General features: G+C 48.5%; 1 protein-coding gene across 1 annotated transcript in view; it reads right to left on the reverse strand.

The window, feature by feature from the left end:
* CACNA2D4 (calcium voltage-gated channel auxiliary subunit alpha2delta 4) overlaps positions 1–18,671 on the reverse strand; it is a 125,502-nt gene that overhangs the window by 54,877 nt on the left and 51,954 nt on the right. Inside the window, exons 22-26 of the mRNA XM_072873295.1 lie at positions 17,612–17,709; positions 15,521–15,614; positions 14,077–14,172; positions 11,871–11,998; positions 8,539–8,619 (exon numbers count right to left, since the gene is read on the reverse strand). Of these exons, the coding sequence (XP_072729396.1) occupies positions 8,539–8,619; positions 11,871–11,998; positions 14,077–14,172; positions 15,521–15,614; positions 17,612–17,709 (497 nt within the window). The remainder of the gene's footprint in view (positions 1–8,538; positions 8,620–11,870; positions 11,999–14,076; positions 14,173–15,520; positions 15,615–17,611; positions 17,710–18,671) is intronic.

The raw sequence follows: 18,671 nt of genomic DNA on the forward strand, positions 1-18,671 counted from the left end.
GCCTATCTCCTGCACACACAACATCTCTCCTCTGCCTTCCCACTGCCTTGGGAAAGCCTGGCACTTCCCAGGGCTTCCAGGCAAGGGCTCCCAGCCAAGCTCTCCCACAAGCAGAAGCAGGACAGCCACCTTCCAACTCTCCCTTCCTCTCACACCCTCCATGCCTCATCACCCAGCAGTGGGCCCATACCTACTGCAAACTACCCTGCATCCAGCACCTCCGCATGAAGATTTGCTGATAGTCCTCGTACAGAGCAAGGACAGGGAAAGAAAAAGAGAATTGGCTATCAGTACAGTCTCTGCACAGTAGAGACAGTGAGAGCACAGCATATGAGCATTAGGGAGGAACAAGGAACATTTCTGGGAATATTATTGCAATAAAGCTCTAAGCAAACTGGACTGATCTCATAGTTGACGCTGCTTTGAGCAGGAGGCTGTCTAGAGACCTCTTGAGGTGCCTTCCAACGAGAATTATTCTATGGTCGTATGAATGGACTTCTGTAACCCAGTAAGGGAAAGGAGGAGAAGCAAAAGGTCTTATGAGGGGAAAGGGCTGGTAGTAGGAGCCCCGTTACATAGCCTTATAATGAGATTTGTGCCTTGGACAGGTAGGGCAGGAGAATAGGAACTCAGGAAGGAAACAGGCTGAGTTTGGTGGTAAAAGGAACATATCTTAGGAGTAGACTGGAGCTGTTCTCAGGTCTGCTAAGTTTCTGTGGTTCTCACCCTGCCAAACTTGTCTGCTTGTGCCTTGGCTGAATTTAAGCCAAACTATCTCACAAGACATCCTATAACCTCCTCTGCTGTAATATTTACCCCTGTCATCCCTATATCTACAGACTGCTTCTGTGATCCCTTTCAGCATCTTCTCACATGACTTTGCTCCTCTGCTGAACTATAGGTCCTAACACAGGTCATGACATCAATTATACCTATGCTAAGGCTATGGTCCTTGCATGGACAACACTGCTTTCCTCCATGTATTTTAGATGCATAGAATTGTAGAATCGTTTAGGTTGGAAAAGACCTTTAACATCATCAAGTCCAACTGTTAAACAGATGTGGGCTGTTGTGGGGACACACACGTGAGTGAGGCAATGCCCTGACCTTGCAATGGCACAAGATTTAGGTTTGCACCCTACTTGGTCAGAGGTGTTAATGCCACTTGCTTGGCAGTTTGTGGATCTTCACACAGCTCCAGATGGAAGGTCCTGGCCCATTCACGACCCTCACAGTTTGTCAGTCCCCCTGAATACTCAGTGCATATTGACAGACTCTACACACTGTGTACACTTCCATGTTCACATAGATTACTCATGTACATGCCTGTGTGCATACACAGAAAACACGTGTGAGTATGTAGCCCCACCACAGACAGAAGTAAGCGCAAATAGCTCTGTGAGTATATGCATCTGTGCACACCCCTAGTTACACACGCAGACAGGTATCACAGCCACACAACGCACTGCAGAGAAACTGTGTATGCAAATACACACACGTATGCACAAATCCCCTCACACATTGTGCATCTACACATACTCTACATGCAATGCGCTCCTACGGGCCCACGTGGCCCCGGGCAGAGACACAGGTCCCTGCTGATGCTGGCTAGGTAGGAGTTAATGCAAGAGAGGCTGGGAAGGAAATTAAAAGCAAAAAAAAGTTGAAAGCCCAGCACATGATTCTTCTCCTATCACATCTGTGAATCCTGGAGCGCGAGAGTAATTGTCTGCAATGAGTCAGACCAAAAGGCACAAGGAAATGGTTGCCATGACAACTCGCGCACTGCTCTAATTCAGCTCAGAATTAAAATGATATCAAATAATTTGCAAGCAAAGGGAACACGGCAAAGGCGCCGGGTGCCAATCTAAAAATCCAGCTATATGCAAGCCTCTCCTGAGCCAGTGTCAAGGGCTCTTTTCCCTTCAAGCGTGACAACCATGGCAATCAGAGGAGCTATAGAAGCGGCAGTGATGGATAACCTTAGGCTAGAAGATTTCTGCTACGCACAGGCAAGAATGGGCTCCTGGGCTGGAGCTCCAGCCTGGAACAGGCTCCAGGACTGGGGATGTCCTGGAGAAATGCCTCACCAGACCCCACAAGAGAAATCCCATTGCTCACAAGTTGTTACGGTGTCCCATTGAGAAAATACCTCGAAACAGCTGGTGCGGGCAGGGTCTGGGCACAGGCACGCACCCACAGGGGGGGCATTCAGTCTGCGCTGGCCGGAGCGCTGCCTGCATGGGCTGAGGAAAGGAGAGTTGATTCACTTAATGTTTTTTTCCCAGTAAGTGGTGCAGTGTGCAAACTCCATCACTCAGCTGAGGCTACAAGGAAATATTTATTCTACGGAATTGGCTATTGTCTTCGCTTTTCCCCCAGCCAAGGGCGCATCCCCAAGGCAACAGGCAATGTCCACACACACAGGGAGGAGGCACAATCCCTGTGCTGAAGATCTTACAGCCTAGACAGACAGCAGATACACCCTGGAAGAAATGGAAATTGCTGATGTCCAGCCAGGCTGGGCAGAATGCTATGGAAGATGTCTCAAGTACCTATTTTTAGCATTCTTTTGAGGACAGAATAAACTTGCTTGACCCCATTGTCACCAGTTACTGTCTGTGCATGGAGGTATCTATATAGAGTTTTGCAGGCAGGTGCTTTCTCTTTCTGCCTGTTCACTGAGCTGGCTAGAGGATAACCAGCTCTGAACAGGGAACCATGTGGCCCCAGCACTGATACCAAACCTTGGCAAAAGGCAGAGTTTGTAAGATCAGAGCCAGTGCAAAATAAGGCAACCACCTCACTTTTGTCTCACTCATAGAACAGCTTGTGTCTGCCACAGAAACACCCCAAAAAGCAGCCTTTATGCTCACAGGTCTCTCCCCCAAGGCTCAGTATGTAAAGTAGAATGCAATGGACAGCAGGCAGGCAGATGGATGGAAGAAGGATGCAAGAGACACTGGTTTTGGCACACCAATGCCACCGTGTAATGTTGATACCCTGGCCCGTGGAGCATTGGCTCAACCCTTAGGCCAGCCAAATGTGTACCGACTGCTAATGGCCTCCAGACAGATGTCCTGAGAGGTGGAGAAGGCATGGCTGCTGTTAGTACTAAAATCATCAGCGTTTCTGCCTTACTGACTGCCCCTAACACTTTCTATGACTGAGCTCCAAGGCACGGCCCCTTCAGATGTCTCTCATTTTGTCAGATCAAAGGGATGCCTGAGAAACTGCTTGGGCTTTGGGGATTTCCAGGACTGAATGGCATCAGGCAGAAACCAGACATAGCAGGAGATGGGCTGAAAAGGAGTTGAGTCTTCCTTCTTTCTACCCGTGCTACCACTGGATGCAGGGGAGACCATGATTTTCATAAAGGCACCTGGGTGATGCCTCACGAGCTCACAAAAGTCCCTGCACTGGGACAATGTTGGCACAACCTCCAGCATTAAAAGAGTGGCAGCAGTCCTTCTGAATACCTCAGCACACATTCAAGAGATCAGCCACTCTCAGGTTTTGTATGGGTAATGTTACGCTGGTTTCCAAGCCAATCTAGTGAAATAATTTTAATTCTCCAGCTTGGATGCAGTTATTCCCCTGTAAAAGGTGCTTATGCTATTGTAGCTTATTCCCATGCATTTTAGCAGCTTCTACAGGTGCAACTGTCACTTTCTAGAGAGGAGGTTGAAATGTTTTATCCACCCAAGCAACAAAACTGTAGAAATACAGAATTGTGTGTAGATTAGTTTGAAAAGATGCCACAGCAACAGAACTGCTGAAAAAGCCACCTGCACCTCTTCTCCCTGCTCACTGGTAACAGACAGCAGGTAGCCAAAATTGGGGACCAAGGAAGAGGATGGAGACACATCAAGCTGGCCAGTAATCACTTTTCAAATGAAGAGCTTCTCTCAGATTGATAGAGGTTGGATTTTAACCAGTGGTATAATGGCAAAATTACTTCCCATTATCTCTTTTTCAGACTGATTGATTTCAAATATTTTTGAAAAAAAAAAAAAATCTACGCTTTTTTTAAAATCTGGTCCTGCTGTGGGTACAGAGCTCTTCTGAAAATACTGGCCTTAATAACTCAGTGTCCCAAAACTCTCTCTGTAAAATAGAGACAATATTTCTCTTCTCTCACCCTTGTTTGAGCTTGCCTAGGACTCTCCCCAAATACATCTGTATATACGATTGGTGTCATGGGATAACTATTTCACTGTGGTCCAATCACTGCAGATAAGAACTCACAGTAACTTTCAATATAAACAGAGGAGAGAGGTATTGTATAAAATAAACCTGCATCTCCCAAGTGCCCATTTGGATTTTTTTTTTATCGGGCACCATGGAGCCTGTGCATGCCCCTGTGGTTTGCTGGTATGGGCTGTTTCCCATCCCTGAGACATGACAACCATAGCAAGGAACCTAATGGAAAGAAACCCCTACCTGCCCCTGTTGGGACTGGCAGCCAGCTGACAGCCACCTAAGTCGAACAACGAGGTCAGGCAATGAAAGAGACGTCATAAACTGCCCAAAGTGACAGCTAAACTCCTGCGCCAATTCCAGCAGTTTCACTGAGGCTTTAAATCACTAAAAGCTTCTGTCAGCAGCTACATGTGATTTCTGCCGCGCACCCCCTGAGGACCAGAAAGCCCCAGGCTACTGACTCATGGGAGGGAGCAGATGACAGTGCTATCTGGGGCAGGACTTGGCTTGGGGAGAGTGCCATCACAATTCCTTATTTTTCATTTCCAACAAAGTTAGTGTGCGTGAGATGTACTGGACTGACATCCCAGGAGAATAGCTGCCTTTAATTAATTATAATTAATCATCCAGGCATTACTTAATGTTTGCATAGGGCTTTGAAGTGCCAAAGCACAATACAGCAGGTAGATATTATTAATTCAAAGAAACAGGTATAGCTAAGCCAGGGGTAGGTTTGCCTGTGTGGCTTCCCACCAAAGAGACCACACCAACTCAGCTCGCACAAGTGGACCCTGCCTTGGCTCCACCATGTCCTCCAAGAGACCTGGGGGTACCTTGAACCCTTTGCACTCCTCCCTTGTGCCCCAGGTATAGGGGCTTAGCCCACGGCAGAAGGAGAGGGATGGGTGAAAAGGGGAGAGGGTAGGGTAGGGCAGAGGATACCGCTTTTTCCTCCTGAATTTGGCCACCTCCCCACCTGTCCTTGTGTAGACTAGCCCCTCTAACAGTGAGAGGAGCATCTTGGTCTCCCCCCCAAACCCATTCTGCGATTCCCTACCGAGCCAAGCCAGACGAAAACAGGAGGAAGGAGGCCCTTGTACTCCCCCTCCATCCCTGCCCTCATCCCTCCAGCCTGGCTGCTCTCTAATCCCAGATGACTGCTCCCTCACGCCCTGACAGCATCCAGGCCTGTGTCATCTTCCTGGACATTCGATTTTACCAGTTTGCCTTTCTCCGCCTTGGCTGGAGACTGCCATTCAGCTGCCAGAAGAAAAGGGGCCCAGCGCTCCCTGTCACTGGCGTCGTCCCCATGGGGGCACTGGGGGTGCTCCCTCCCCACAGGCATGGCTGTAAAGCCTAGAGCTTAATTTTTCACTGCATGCATAGTGAACATTTCAGAGCGCTTACAAATCCCCCCCAAGCACCGTCAAGTCAAACAAGTGACAGTAACAATCAGTGGCAGAATGACAGGCCAATTCATACCACTTGCACTTTTATAGGGGCACGTAAAAAGCCTCTGTTGTTCCCCTTTTATAGAACTGTAACAGCATTTACCCACAAACTACAAGCCTACCCAGACATTTGGCTTTCTGGGAACCAATGCTGGGTAGCAAACTGACTTCTGGTAGTATCCTAAGTCTAAAAGAACATGGCATCAAGCCCACTGAGGGCTGATGCCATCAGAATAACAATAACAACAACAATCTGCATCCCATTCTGCTCTGATTGCTTCTTGCTGTGTCTCCACTCACTCCCCTTCCTTCACCTCTCTCCTGTACCCAGGATGGTATTACAGCACTGCCCAGCATCATTTGCACCGCAGCCTCCGCTGTGAGGTGAAGTCCCCTAGAATCAGGTCCTAGCCACTCAGGATGATTATATTAGTGTGAGGGGAGCTGAAGAGAGACCTTCATCCTTACTCTCAAAGCTGCTATCCTCAAAATCAAACACTAGTGCAATAGGTAGTGTGCCCACCATTCTTTTCTCTTTTTTTTTTTTTTTTAACCACTACTGGTATTATAAAAGATTCAGACAATGAACTAGTCACTACTGGAAACAAAGCAGATGGTAATACAGTACCTTTTTGCTCCCTGAAAGCCCCCAAATGTGTTGTAAACCTACGTCCAAGCCAGCAGATGGGACATACATCAGCAAACCCTTGCACTCCCACTGAAGTCAATGGAGGTTACAGCTGGGGGCTTGAAGGATTTTGGACCCTTTGGGAGAAATTATTTCCCTCGGTGCTGCCCTGCAGCCCATACTTTGGATGAAATATAGGTAGTTTTCCTCAACGCATAAGAAACGGGGAATAAAGAACACCCAGCTGAATGTAGCATGTATGGAAGTAAGCAGAAGTTGCTTGTGGTCAGGTCACCTAATGTGCCTGCTAGCAACAGGGACCATGGTACCTTTAAGGAACGAAAGCGCTTGAGAATTCATTTCTGTCTCTCAACTTCTGTGGTTACCAGTGAGGAAACTGGTTTGTTCTGTATAATTTCCACAAATGACAGAAATTTTACCTTATTGTTACTGTTTTAACATTATTTCTTTCCCTATCCTCTGCTGCTTTCTCCACCCTCCTCTTCCGTCTGCAGAGGATCCTGCCCCTTCACAGCATGTCCACACAGACAGTCGATTCAGCATTCAGCATAACTGAGGGGGTGGAAAGCTCCACAGGGGTTGTGAAAAGCACTGCTGACAGAAGAGAAATGGCTCCGTCAGGGGCAGATCCTCCTGCCACTTGTTCTTGCTCCAGCTCTTCCACCCAGAAGTTTCCTTCCTTGTATTTATGCCGAGTGCCAGATGAACTGCTTGTGTGCCTCTGCTCTAACTCACAGGTCAGGAAAGGGAAGGAAAAGAACCAAGAAAAACAATCTTTTTTTAAAAAAATGTTTTTTCTCCTCCCAGATTCATGCTTAGAAAAATGCTCCAGTGCTGCACAGAGACCCTTGGTATAGTTTCAATGCTATTTCATTCTCTGCTGAGTATATTCATAACAGTGCCAGCTAGTATCAGTTTTGTGAGCAGTTTCTATGACCCAAGCACCTACTTAACATGAATTTTACTGAAACCATCTCTATTTCACAGGGGTCTCTGGACAGACCTCATAATAATTTTCCGGCTTTGGGCTTGAAATGGTGGTATATTAGTGAAAAGTGCTATTTCATAACACCCCTCCTTCAGCTTATAAGTACTTTCTCAATGCCCGGGTGATACTTAAAGAGTACCACTTTCAACTGGAACTTACTGAAAGCCTGGAAATTAAGGAACGCTTCATCAGATGAAGTCAAACTGCCATAGTTTTACTGATTAGTGGTATTGAAGACCATTCATTGTATCCTACCCAGCCTAGGCAAAAGCAATGGCTGACTCTCAATCTGAAGGTATCTGCTATACGGCCTTCTCTCTATTGGATGCTCCTATAACAAAGTTGTTGTTTGGGATCTGTTCTACTCAGTCATTCCTTCCACCATACAGGACTCCATTAACACTAACCATTCTTTCACAAGCAGCTTTGCACCTCGGTATGTTTCCGGTGATAATTACTCCATTACCTGTTCCAGCAACCTCTTCCCTTAGTCACTGCTTCCAGGTCTAAAAAAAATTCCACTGAGCTACATCTTCTATTACCCCAATGCTCCTACACAGAGCATTTAAGTTGGATATGATGCCAACATTATTGATTCACGTTGCTTTGTTTCGTTAAATGGCTGCTCTGTTTCACTTCTGAGTTTACTGTACTTCCATAAAGGCTGAAGCAATTGCTGCAGAAAATGGTAAAGCTTCAAAAGCTTTGGGGTTCTGTTGGAAATAATGTGCTTTACAAATTTTCCAAAGGTAGATGCAGAGTCTGGTGAAGGTCTGCCAAAAGGGGTTTAAAGCTCAGATACAAAGATAAGTTTGGCAATCTCTATGACTGAGTTGGAAATCTAGTAACAAGCCCATTCCACCGGCAGAAGTTATTTTTCAGCTGAGATAATGATGGAGATGCATGAATGTGCTGTTCTTCCAAAACCAAGTGTCTCCTGCAAGCAGTTCAAAATCTGCATGGACTTCTCAGCCTACTCATGCTCCAGAGAAATAGCCTCAATCCACAAATTCAGCAGCATTGAAGATGGGAAGCTTCCATTCAAACAGCCAGTTTCCCTTTCAAAAGCCTATCAGCCATTCAGTACCTGTTCTAATATTCTCTGTTTAGCCTAGTTTTCAACATCACAAGCTATTGCAGCTCCCGTCGTTTCCCTTGAATGACAAGCTAACAGCTCTCAGCTCCCACTCTCAATACAAGATGCAAGCATTTCATTCAAGATAAAAAGAGAAACCAGAGTGTCCTACCTGCCGCAACACCCATCTTCCCATCCACGGACACAGCCACAGCTGTGCTCACTGTCACCACTTTTGGTAGGCCACCTCCCTCTGTCAAGACACAAATACAGCAGGCTTGGTTAGCTTACCACCAGAGAGGAGTAAAACGCAGAGGGAGCAGCTTGCTCACACGCTTTCACATCCAGGCCAGTGTGTACATATGCCTCAACCCTGAAATATCCAAGAGTTTGGAGGACTGCATCTTTCAAGACATATAAGCAACCTAAGGGGCTATAAGTAGATTTTTTTTTTTCTGCTAGATAATGTCCCGTAATAAAAGTAGCATCCTCAGCATAAAATATAAAGGACTGGCCTCCTCAATTTTGGGCATGTAGAGCTTCTCTTAGGCCAGAAAGCTGCTCTGCTTCATGCACCAACTAAACTCTGTATACAGAGGAGAAGCAGTACAGGTAACTCTGACACCGACTCTCGCACAGCAAAGGCCAGGCTTACGCGTATCTCTGCTACCCAACGCAGGCCAGCACTACAACTGGAGACACAGATGCAGCACTTCCAGGGCGTGCTCCATTTTAGAAACAAAGTCTTCTGGGACTTTGCTGCCTAAACTCTGTTATGCCTCATGATCTCCCAATTATCCTTTAGCTGCTGCTTTAAGTGTCCTGTAGGTCCTGTATCACATCTGCCAGCCCCGTGCAGATCTCTTAGCTCCCACAGGGCATTTAAAATAGCATGGCTGGATAGGTTTAAGCAACTGAACCCCACCTCCCCTCTCTTTGTTAGCGCAGTTGTTTCAGCCTGCAATTGTCCACGTGGCAGATTCCACTTCTGTATTTTTTTTAAGCAATTAGATTAGCTTCAGCTGGGGCACCTCTTTTGGAACTGCCAGGGGACAGTTTGAAGGTCAGCATGATCAATTTAGCCTGCAACTCATTCCCTCCTTGTGTGCTGTATGGAAATCTCTTGCTCAGACAGATGGGTCAGAGATTCTTTCCTTCCCCAGAGCTCCAGCATTTGTTACTGCTTTCCATTTCTGCCTTCATCGTTCTTGTTGGTACCCAGCGTGTCCTGAGCACGATTAGGTGTCTACCACAGCTTAGCCTGGAGTCTCTCACTCATTTTTTTGGGCTGAAGCCAGATTAACTTGCTCAAGGATGTCAGAAATAGCAAAGTCCTTGTGAAACAAACACCCAGCCAACTTATGCTCACATGCCTTGAGCCTTTATGGTGACCCCCAAGTTTCTTGCTCTCCCGAGGATGGGACAAATAAGCAAAACACACTTAGCAACCCTAGAAAAAAAAAGAGAAACCAAAAAAACCCACAAACACCCAACACATGAGAGATCTGGGCTGGCTGCAAGAACAGTTCTTCTCTCTGGGACTTTTGGACACTGGAATGACGAGCCCTGGATAAATTATCCTGATGACCTGAAGTTATTCCTGCTGGGTTCCTCCCCAATACGGTGGTCTTTGGGCTCTTGCCTCTTATGTGATGAGAAGTACATCTGCCATGAAAACCCCTTGTCACAGGGCGGGCATGTACTGAGTCATGTGGAAAGCATAAAAGGGGGACGTCAGCTTCTAATCATCAAGAATTTAATAAGAAACTGGGTGGGCTGTTCTGGCCAAAAGGTGAGGCACCCTTGCTTCACTGGATGTCAAGGAAGGGCCTGGACTCTGCTCTGACAGTGAAGCACTGTGGCTCAGAAGCACTGAGTATTATTTCCTGGCTCTTCACGGGCATCTTGTGTGATCTCATGGATCACAGTCTCTCTAAGCCCAGCTGCTCATCTCTAAAGAGACTAATAATTACACAGGAGACAGGCAGGGTCTATTGTGCTGCATAAGGTCTTCAGGGCCAGGTACTACTTCTTACAATGTGCCTGTAAGGGTTTCCAGGTGAATGGGATCCTGTACTTGACTGAAGCTTCTGACCAACAGCCATGTAATACAAAAAACAGTGGCAGCTGCTTGTCCTCTGCCTTTATCCATGCAAAACTACCTGTGACTTCTAAGAAAGCCACATCAAGCCACAACCCCAATGTTTAGCCACCAGTGACTACTGTGGCCAGGGTCATGGCTGCCCTAGGAAGCCCCACAGGGTGTCACTGCCTGTTTTTCTAACCCACGCTCTATTCCAAAGAGCAAATGCCGTGGGATGCACGGGAGTAAAGGGTTTCCTCCTGCCATGCCTCCCCCTCTCTCCACATTTGCCTTTTAAGTGAGATGTAAGGGTGCTGGGCAGAGAGGGGCTTTCATGGGAAGTTTCAAGTATTTTCTCTTTCCATCCCTCTCCCTTTACATCCTGGTTCATCTCTTGCCTCCCAGTCCGGTTTTCTCCTCTTTGCTACTTGCTTTCCCACCCACCAGCCTCCCACCACTGCGCCACAAAAAGCTTTAACAGCTAAAGTGCTGAGCTCTGTGACAGAGATGGAGAGCTATGGGCCAGGGAGGAGCACAGAGGGGATTTCTGCCTTCTGTGTAGGAGTCTCGCATGAGTATTTTGTTTTGAATGTTTCTTTCTAGGCTCTTCTGCTCTCTTCCAGCCTTCGGGGAGGTCCTGGCTGGCCCTGCAAAGTCACAGGAACCGACACCCTAAGCAAGAGACACTGAAAAGCCACTCCTTGCTTTCCTCTCGTGTTTGAGCTCCTTATCTGGGCACGAGGTGCCATAGTCTAGTCGCACGATGGCAAGGACGCAGGGCAGCAATGAGACACCCTCTCCAAGAGGAAGCTATGGAAAAGCCTTCCTCCCTTTTCCTCCACCATCTTCCATAACAAACCCATCCTTTCCTGTTGTGGAAAGTGGTGATGGAAAAAATTACACCATCTAAACTTACACTTCCTGACTGACTGCTTGCTGATCCCTCATCAGTCCTGGCTGTTACTGTCATCCGGCATGCCTGATGATGTTCCCTCCCAGGCCTGGTCACATCTATGTGTCCAGTTCCTTCTCTGATACCTTTACCCTCCCCTTCCCACAGTTCACGTGTCCTCTAGCCCTGCAAGTACCTTGTGTTCCCCCACCCCCTGCGCCCCTCAATCCTTCGGTCTACCTAGGCCCTGAGTTTGCATGCGTCCTTCATCTCCTCTGCAACCGGACGTTACACAGCCCTGACTGCCTTCCCCACAGCTTGTAGCTTTGTCTTTCCGCTGCGTCCAGTTCCTATACCTTGGCCATGACCCCTCTGCCTCTACGCCAGTGCAAACATAATGCCAAAAGGCCAGGTCTCAGCACTTCCCACTATGGAAGAGGCGGCAATAAAGAGATTGGCGTGGCACGGGACACAAGATGTGAAAAGCTTTCTCTTCTCTCCTCTGCTCTGGCGTTCAGGCTGGGGTTACCTGAATCGTCTTCTGAAACAATGCTGTAGATGAAGCTCCCAGGGGGATGCTCGGCCGCCCGGCGGTACCACAAAGGGAAGTGGTCCATGGTGAAGATACTTTCCTTGTCCTTCCGTGTCAGGAATTTCCTGCCGGGAGAAAACCCAGGGCAGCCTTTTGTACAGGGCGCAGAGGAGCAGCAGCCCTCCTTGGGGCGATGCAGTGGGACCCCGGGGCTGGGCACATCACCTGGGGCTTCTCCTGTGGCGGAGGGAGTCCGGGGACCCCCGGGTGACCGAAACACGCCAGCGGGAGGGTCCTCGCAGAGCACCCCTCGCCCCAGGGACTCCGGACCCTGCGCCTCGCACCCTGCGGCGGGTGTGGGTCAGAGACCGACCCCCGGGACAGGCTCAGCGCTCCCACCGGCCGCCGGGCCGGGCCGAGCCGCTGACGGCCAGACCCCGCCCGCCGCACAACCGCCGCCATTTTCCCTCAGCGCCCGGGGCCCGGCGGCGGCGCCCCCGCCCCGCTCCCCGCCGCGCCGGGGCCAGCGCCGCCGCGCCTCTGCCGGCCGCCCGCCAGGTGCCGCTGTTGCCCCGGCCGAGGCCCTCGGCGCCGCCGCAGCCGGCCCCGAGGGCGGGCGAGGGGAGGCCGCGGGCCGGCAGGGCCCTGCCGGCGGCGGGGCGGTGGCTGCTGCGGCTTCCCGCGGTCTCTGGGGGTCGGTGCCTAGGGAGGGCGGGAGGGAGGATGTCCCCCTTCTCCGCCTGCCCCGCGGGAGGCCTGGCAGGTTACGCCGTGAGGAGCAAGGGGCAGGGCCGGGAGTGAGAGGTGAGGCACGGCAGGCGTGAGCGGGTGGGCGAGGGAAGCCAAGCTGGCCAGTCGAAGGCCCTTAATTACTGCAGGAGAACGGGGAGCAGGTGAGAAAAGGGAATTAGACAGTCTCCTACAAAAAAACAAAAAAACCCCACCCCAAACCAAAGGTCATGCTGCTGTGGCTAAATACTGAACTCCTAGAGATGCATGGACTGAAGTACTTGAGGAAAGGGGTGCTCCTGAAGGAAAGAGGATGAGTCCTGAGGGCATAGCAAGACAGGCAGTGGGTGCTCAGGAGAAACCTCGTGAAAATCAGGTCATTGGCTTCCCTGGAGGTCCCTGTGTCTTGCCTGACAAATCCCCTTTGTTTTCAGGCTCTTGTTTTGCTGTGTATTTTGACATAACAATAATTACTCATTTATACGGTTGTTTCATTTCAGGGGATTCCAGAAGCACCTCCTGTGTGATGTGTGGGGTTCTGTCACTGCAGTGTGGTGACTGCAGCTGTTTAATAGCATTGAATTATGCTCCTGATGAGCAGTGGGGGATAGGGAATCATCATATTAGCGTCCTGCAGCACACATCGCTTTCTCCCTTGTTGCCACACCCTGACTACTCTGACTTATCCAGACTGCCTCAAAAACATGAAGTGTCACTTTTCAGGGACAGCAGAGCTCTCTGCCTTGAACGTATGACTCATGTTTGGGGAACTTGGAGACAGTGAAACAGCTGCCAAGAAGCTAAGGACCACCACTGACACTGTCCTCTTCTGTTCTATCTGCTGGTGTGCCTCTGTGACCTGTCCTTTCTTACAGCAGCATGCACCAGCCTGCGTACTCCAAACACAACAAAAATGCAAACTATACCCTTTCCATGTCAAAACCCTCCGCTGAACACACACTTTTGCCTTGAAGGAGAGGACAAGAGAATGAATCATATATGACAGATGTCAGTCACATCACTTAATGCCTCACTGGAAGGCACTGGGATACTACTGCGATGTGGGCAATGTAAGAAGCAGAACAGAACAAACCCAGAAGAGGAATTGAGAGAGAAAGGTCAAACCTAGCCAAGCTGGAATGTCACCGGGGCACTGGGGTGCAGAGCCTCTGCACTGTAAAATGGTCCTGGGGATATGTAGTAACTGTGGACATTGTTAGCTGACTGAAGTCAGGGAATGATTGAAGGTTTTCATTGAAATGAATGCACTTTGGGACAGTATTTTAAGAAAAAAGGACCAGAGGAAGACAAAGGATCCCTACCCTGACTCTAAATCAGCACCAATGCTATCAAGGTGTTGCTCCTTTCCTTTCTGTTTCTGTCTCCCCAAATACATTTCTAAGGCTGGTGGTGATTTCGTGCTGCCCCTTCAGAGACGTTGAGAGAAACCCCTTAATGCACTTTAGGGACTTACTTGTTGGAAATTTTCTCAGAGCCCACGTATAGGGCACTCCTCATGAGTCCAGCCCGAGTGCCCAGAAATGCCATCTCAACACCTGCCTCAGTCTCCCTGTGGAACAGAAACACACAAGTAGCCATCACACAAGTAGAACAGCCATTTCCCTGTCCCAGGGAGAGGGTCTTCCAAACTAGAAGCCACGCCTGGAGACGTGGTCCCAAGTTCATTTGCAATATAACCCATTTATACCAGGAGTGACACTGGCTCCTCCCTGCTAATGGCAACAGGTTGTTACTGGCTAACAATTGGCAGGTTTAGACCTGTGCCTAGATTCACACCTTTGAAATTTGCTCATTTGGTTCTCTTCTAAGCAGATCATAAGCTCCTCTCCCCCTGCTAGCCCTCTCCAGGCTGCCTGCACAAGGCTGAAGTGAGGGAGAGGGACTGCGGAGAGAGAATGGCTGTCTCAGGTACACACAGGATGGGCAGGGTAGCAGACTGACTCTGAAGCAGTAGATTGATTTGGATGCATCTTCCTAGGGGTATCAAGGGCACAGATGGGACAGCTACATGGTGGAAAGCCTGCTGCAGTGTGGTGGCCTTAAAGCAAGGAGTGTGCGTTGGTATAGCCATTTAAAGGTGTGCTGATAACTGGGTGTCTTAGCATAATTGCTGCTGGCTCAAGCTCTGTTGGTGGTAGGGGTACTGGTAACTGAAACAGGGACAGGAGTCCTGTGGCCACACATCTGTGTAAGTAGCATGTTATCTGCTGAAAGTAGATGTGTGACATGATACTAGATACTACAAGCAAAAGGGGCCTCACTGCAAATAATAAAGTTGTTTACTGAAGCCAGCCTGTCCATTCCCTTCCTGATGCTCAGTCTGAAGCCATCACCAACAGTGACAAGATCAAAATCCCTTTTCTTCACTGCTGGAAAGGGATCAAATTCCTTGCTGCCTGGGATGGAACTTCTGCTACAGCCATACGGAAGTTGAGCCAAACCACGCTGCTGCTGTTCAAAGGGATAACTGATGGATGGGAAAATAGCTCATAATAACTTTAAACTGAAATGGTCTCAGGTGCCCTGAGTTATCAAACTTTATCAACTAAAGAAGCAAATGCAGTGCATCTGAGCTAGGTGCTGCAAAGAACTGGTGCTGAGCACCTCTTGCAGTGACACATCTGGATCACTGCTGTCCTCCAGCAATATTCAGACAAACTCACCAAACTAAAGGTTCTCCTGACAAGGCCCAACCTGCTGGAGTCCACTCCTGAGAGATACTTTTTGAGTTCTTTCTAAAGCTAATGAGCTACTTCTACCAGCTTTTTGAGCTGTTTCTAAAGTTTCTTACATGCTGTGCAAGGATCTGTGGCTATTTCAGGCACTGCATAAGCCCATAGCATCTGGAGGTGCATCTTCAATGGTGTTTTACTCATATGTATTTCTCATGGACTTACATGGACATATTGAGGGCTAGTGTTGTCCAGTAGGCCTCCATGGGTGCAGTGACCACTGCATCAAACAGCACTTCCTGGACCAACTCCTCATCACCTAAGAAGAAGAGAGAACAAGAATCAGGAGAGAAAGACATGTTCCTCCCTAGATGTCTTAGTGAGTTCCTTATTATGGAGTGTCTGCCTGGCCCAGGGCAGTGAAGCAACATGGCACAAAAAGAAGCCTCCCCTTGCAGGGCTGAGAACAGGACCAACCACACTGGATGGCAGAGAGCACAAGAACAGATGTTACAGCGAAGAACGTCAGACTAGTTCCCCTGCAAACTCAGTGGAAGGGTTTGGGTTTGAAAGTGTGGGCAAGCGAGAGGCTTTCAAATGAAGTTATTCACCAGGCCTTCACTCCGACCTTCTCCTTGATCGAACAGGCTGTCCACAACCATTGTCTCAAATCCTTGCTTTGACCTTTCTTCTAGGTGCCCTGTAGAAGGACACCAGACACCCCATCCCACTCAAGAAGCTTCTTCAAAGCCCCTAGTGACTTCTTCATGGCTTCTACTCTGTCCTTCTGTTTATTGCCTTCTCTGTTACCCCTCTGTCCTTCCTGTAAATCTCACAAAATGCTTTCCTGTCCGGTTCCCCACAGATGATCAAGCCAGTCTAGGCTACCAGTCTAGTCCAGCCTGGACTGGGACTGAGAGGTGTTTAGGAAGGTTTGAATATGCCACATGCTAAATGGCATACTCTAAGATCCCATTTATTTGACCTGCTTCATTATTTCTTTATTGCCCTGCCTGCATTCATTTCGTGCTGTGAGAATGTGGTGGCTATCATTTGCAGATATGCCTCTTTCAGTGCTGTTCTAGATGGAGCCACCCCCACCCCATTTCAGTGTTTCTGCCTCCACTTACTGGGTTGAAGTGCAAGTTCTCCCCTAATATTTTCTCCCAAGTTCTTCCAACTTTCTTTCTCCTTTCTTTGTCACGGTTGTCAGAATCCATTGCTCCATCCATTCAGACCTCAAAACCAGAGCTCACCAGCAGATCTTTCCCTCCCCAGGCCCCACATGTCTAGGAGGTGTCCAAATCATATTTTTCCTCCACAGCACTTCCAAGTCTGCATGCTTCTCATAGTGAGCTCTCCTGAAACTTTCCTCCTTCTCTTCCCTAGCCTCTTCAACTCATACATCTCCTCTTTTCAGCCTCCTCCAAAGACAGCCAGAAGGGGTCTGATCACACTGTGCAAGAGAGGAGCAATTATTGGATTACATTTGGTTTCAGTTTTAAGAGATTCCCATCCTCATGCCAAAGGTTCGTGCCTCTCAGGTGGAACATTACCTGCCAAAGCTTGTACTTGGCACAACTAAGGGGGCTGAAGCGGTGGAGAGTGAGGTGGGCTGAAGGACATCCTAAAGCTAAATTAGGATGCATGCACAGCTGCCCACCTCTGCTCCCTGACAGAGATCCCACTCCATAGTGGTGCTATATCAGCTGTTTGTGTGGCTACACGTCGCCTGGAGAATGGGACCTGGTGCAAAGTGGGGGATAAGCAGCAGGGGGAGCAGGAAAGATAATAATTCTAACAATTTTTTCCTCAAATCAGTTACCAATTGTGTTTGGAAAACAAAATAAATAATCCTTGTTCTGAAAGAACACATCTGTGTAGATGGCACTGTGCAGCCCTCGGAGGATGCTGGCTGGGGCCCTGGGGAGCAGAGTAGTCACAGCAGCTTTCCTGGCTCTTCCCGCCGTCACCCCCTCTAGCCCAGCTGGTCAGTCTATCTTAAACATGGTGTGCAGCCCCCACCACGCTCCATTCAACCCTTTTGCTTTTCAGTATTTCCTATGCTGAGACCTTCAATAGGGCCGAGTTGTGTGGCAGCTTTGAAATGGAAAACAAATCCTCTGACAGAGACAAGGAAGTAGATCCTCAGCTCATTTCCACATGTGGATTAAGCTGGGCTTGAGTTCAGTCCTGCCTGTGTGAGCAGGTGCCACAGGAGCTCAGTCTGACACCAATCAGTTTGTCACAGCCCCCTCTCCCCTGTGATGGGTACAGGAAAACCCCAGCAGGGCCCTTTTGGTGCCTGGGACTCACATTCCAGGTCAGGTTCCTCTCCGGTGAGGAAACGGATCACAGCCTCCAGCTGGCTGAGCTTCCGGTGGTCCGGATCAATGTCGGTGATGCAGTAAATCCTGGTGGGGAGGGAGAAGTAGCCAGCAAGGGCAAAGAGAAATCACAATCAAGCAAATGCTCCTGGAAAATAATAACTGCAAACAAAAATTCAGCGAGAAAGCTTGGGCTGCAAAGATTTTGCCGCTGCTGCATGCCATGCCCACTCAAAATCTAACAATGTGGCTGTAAGTGAAACCCTACCAATAAACCAAACACCACTTAATCTGACTGCTGCGTTTAGTAGGGCTGCTATTATGTTCTCTGGCATAAGCTCACAATGCAACGTAGCAGTCCCAAATCCTTCCAGCAGTTATCTGTATTATATGTTATTTAAGATGTATGCTTGTGTCTATATAAACAATAACAATGTGATGGAGAGACTTGAAAAGCAGAGGGTCACATGCAATGTGAGTAAAACTGGGTTGGGAGCAGATAAACCAAGAGACAGAGAAACAAAATGTGAGACGAGGAATGAGCTTGCAGTATGATACAGTGGCAACAAAAGCTGTCCCAAAGGGACACAGCTGCAGGAGCCTCAGGACACCGTTTGTGGAGAAGTGGGAGAATGTATTACAAATGCATTATAAAAGAAACCAGTCTTCTAATCCTGCTTCCAATTTTGACCGCTTCATTGTCAGGACAACGGAGAGGAAGGGGTTATAAGAGAGAATTATAACTCATAAAGGGGCTGAAAGGAGTGATTTATGAGAGAAGTTTAAGAGAAATGAATATGTAAAGTGTGGTAAGCTGACACCCCAAGTTAGGAGTAGAAGAAGGAGAAGTCACTGCTTGTGTCTCAAATGCGCTGCCTGTGAAACTTGACAGTGTAATGAGAAGTGTGAAGGGCTGCAGGGCTTCTTGAATGTAGTTATTTTGGCTTTGATACAGGCTGGGTTCATGTGCCTGGGTGTAACTGAATGTTGGGTTCATGAAAATCCCAAACCTCACAGCAATAAATGGAAAGTGCCATGCTTCACCCTGT

The sequence above is a fragment of the Ciconia boyciana genome, chromosome 1, assembly GCF_034638445.1.
Source record: "Ciconia boyciana chromosome 1, ASM3463844v1, whole genome shotgun sequence".
Classification (NCBI taxonomy): domain Eukaryota; kingdom Metazoa; phylum Chordata; class Aves; order Ciconiiformes; family Ciconiidae; genus Ciconia; species Ciconia boyciana.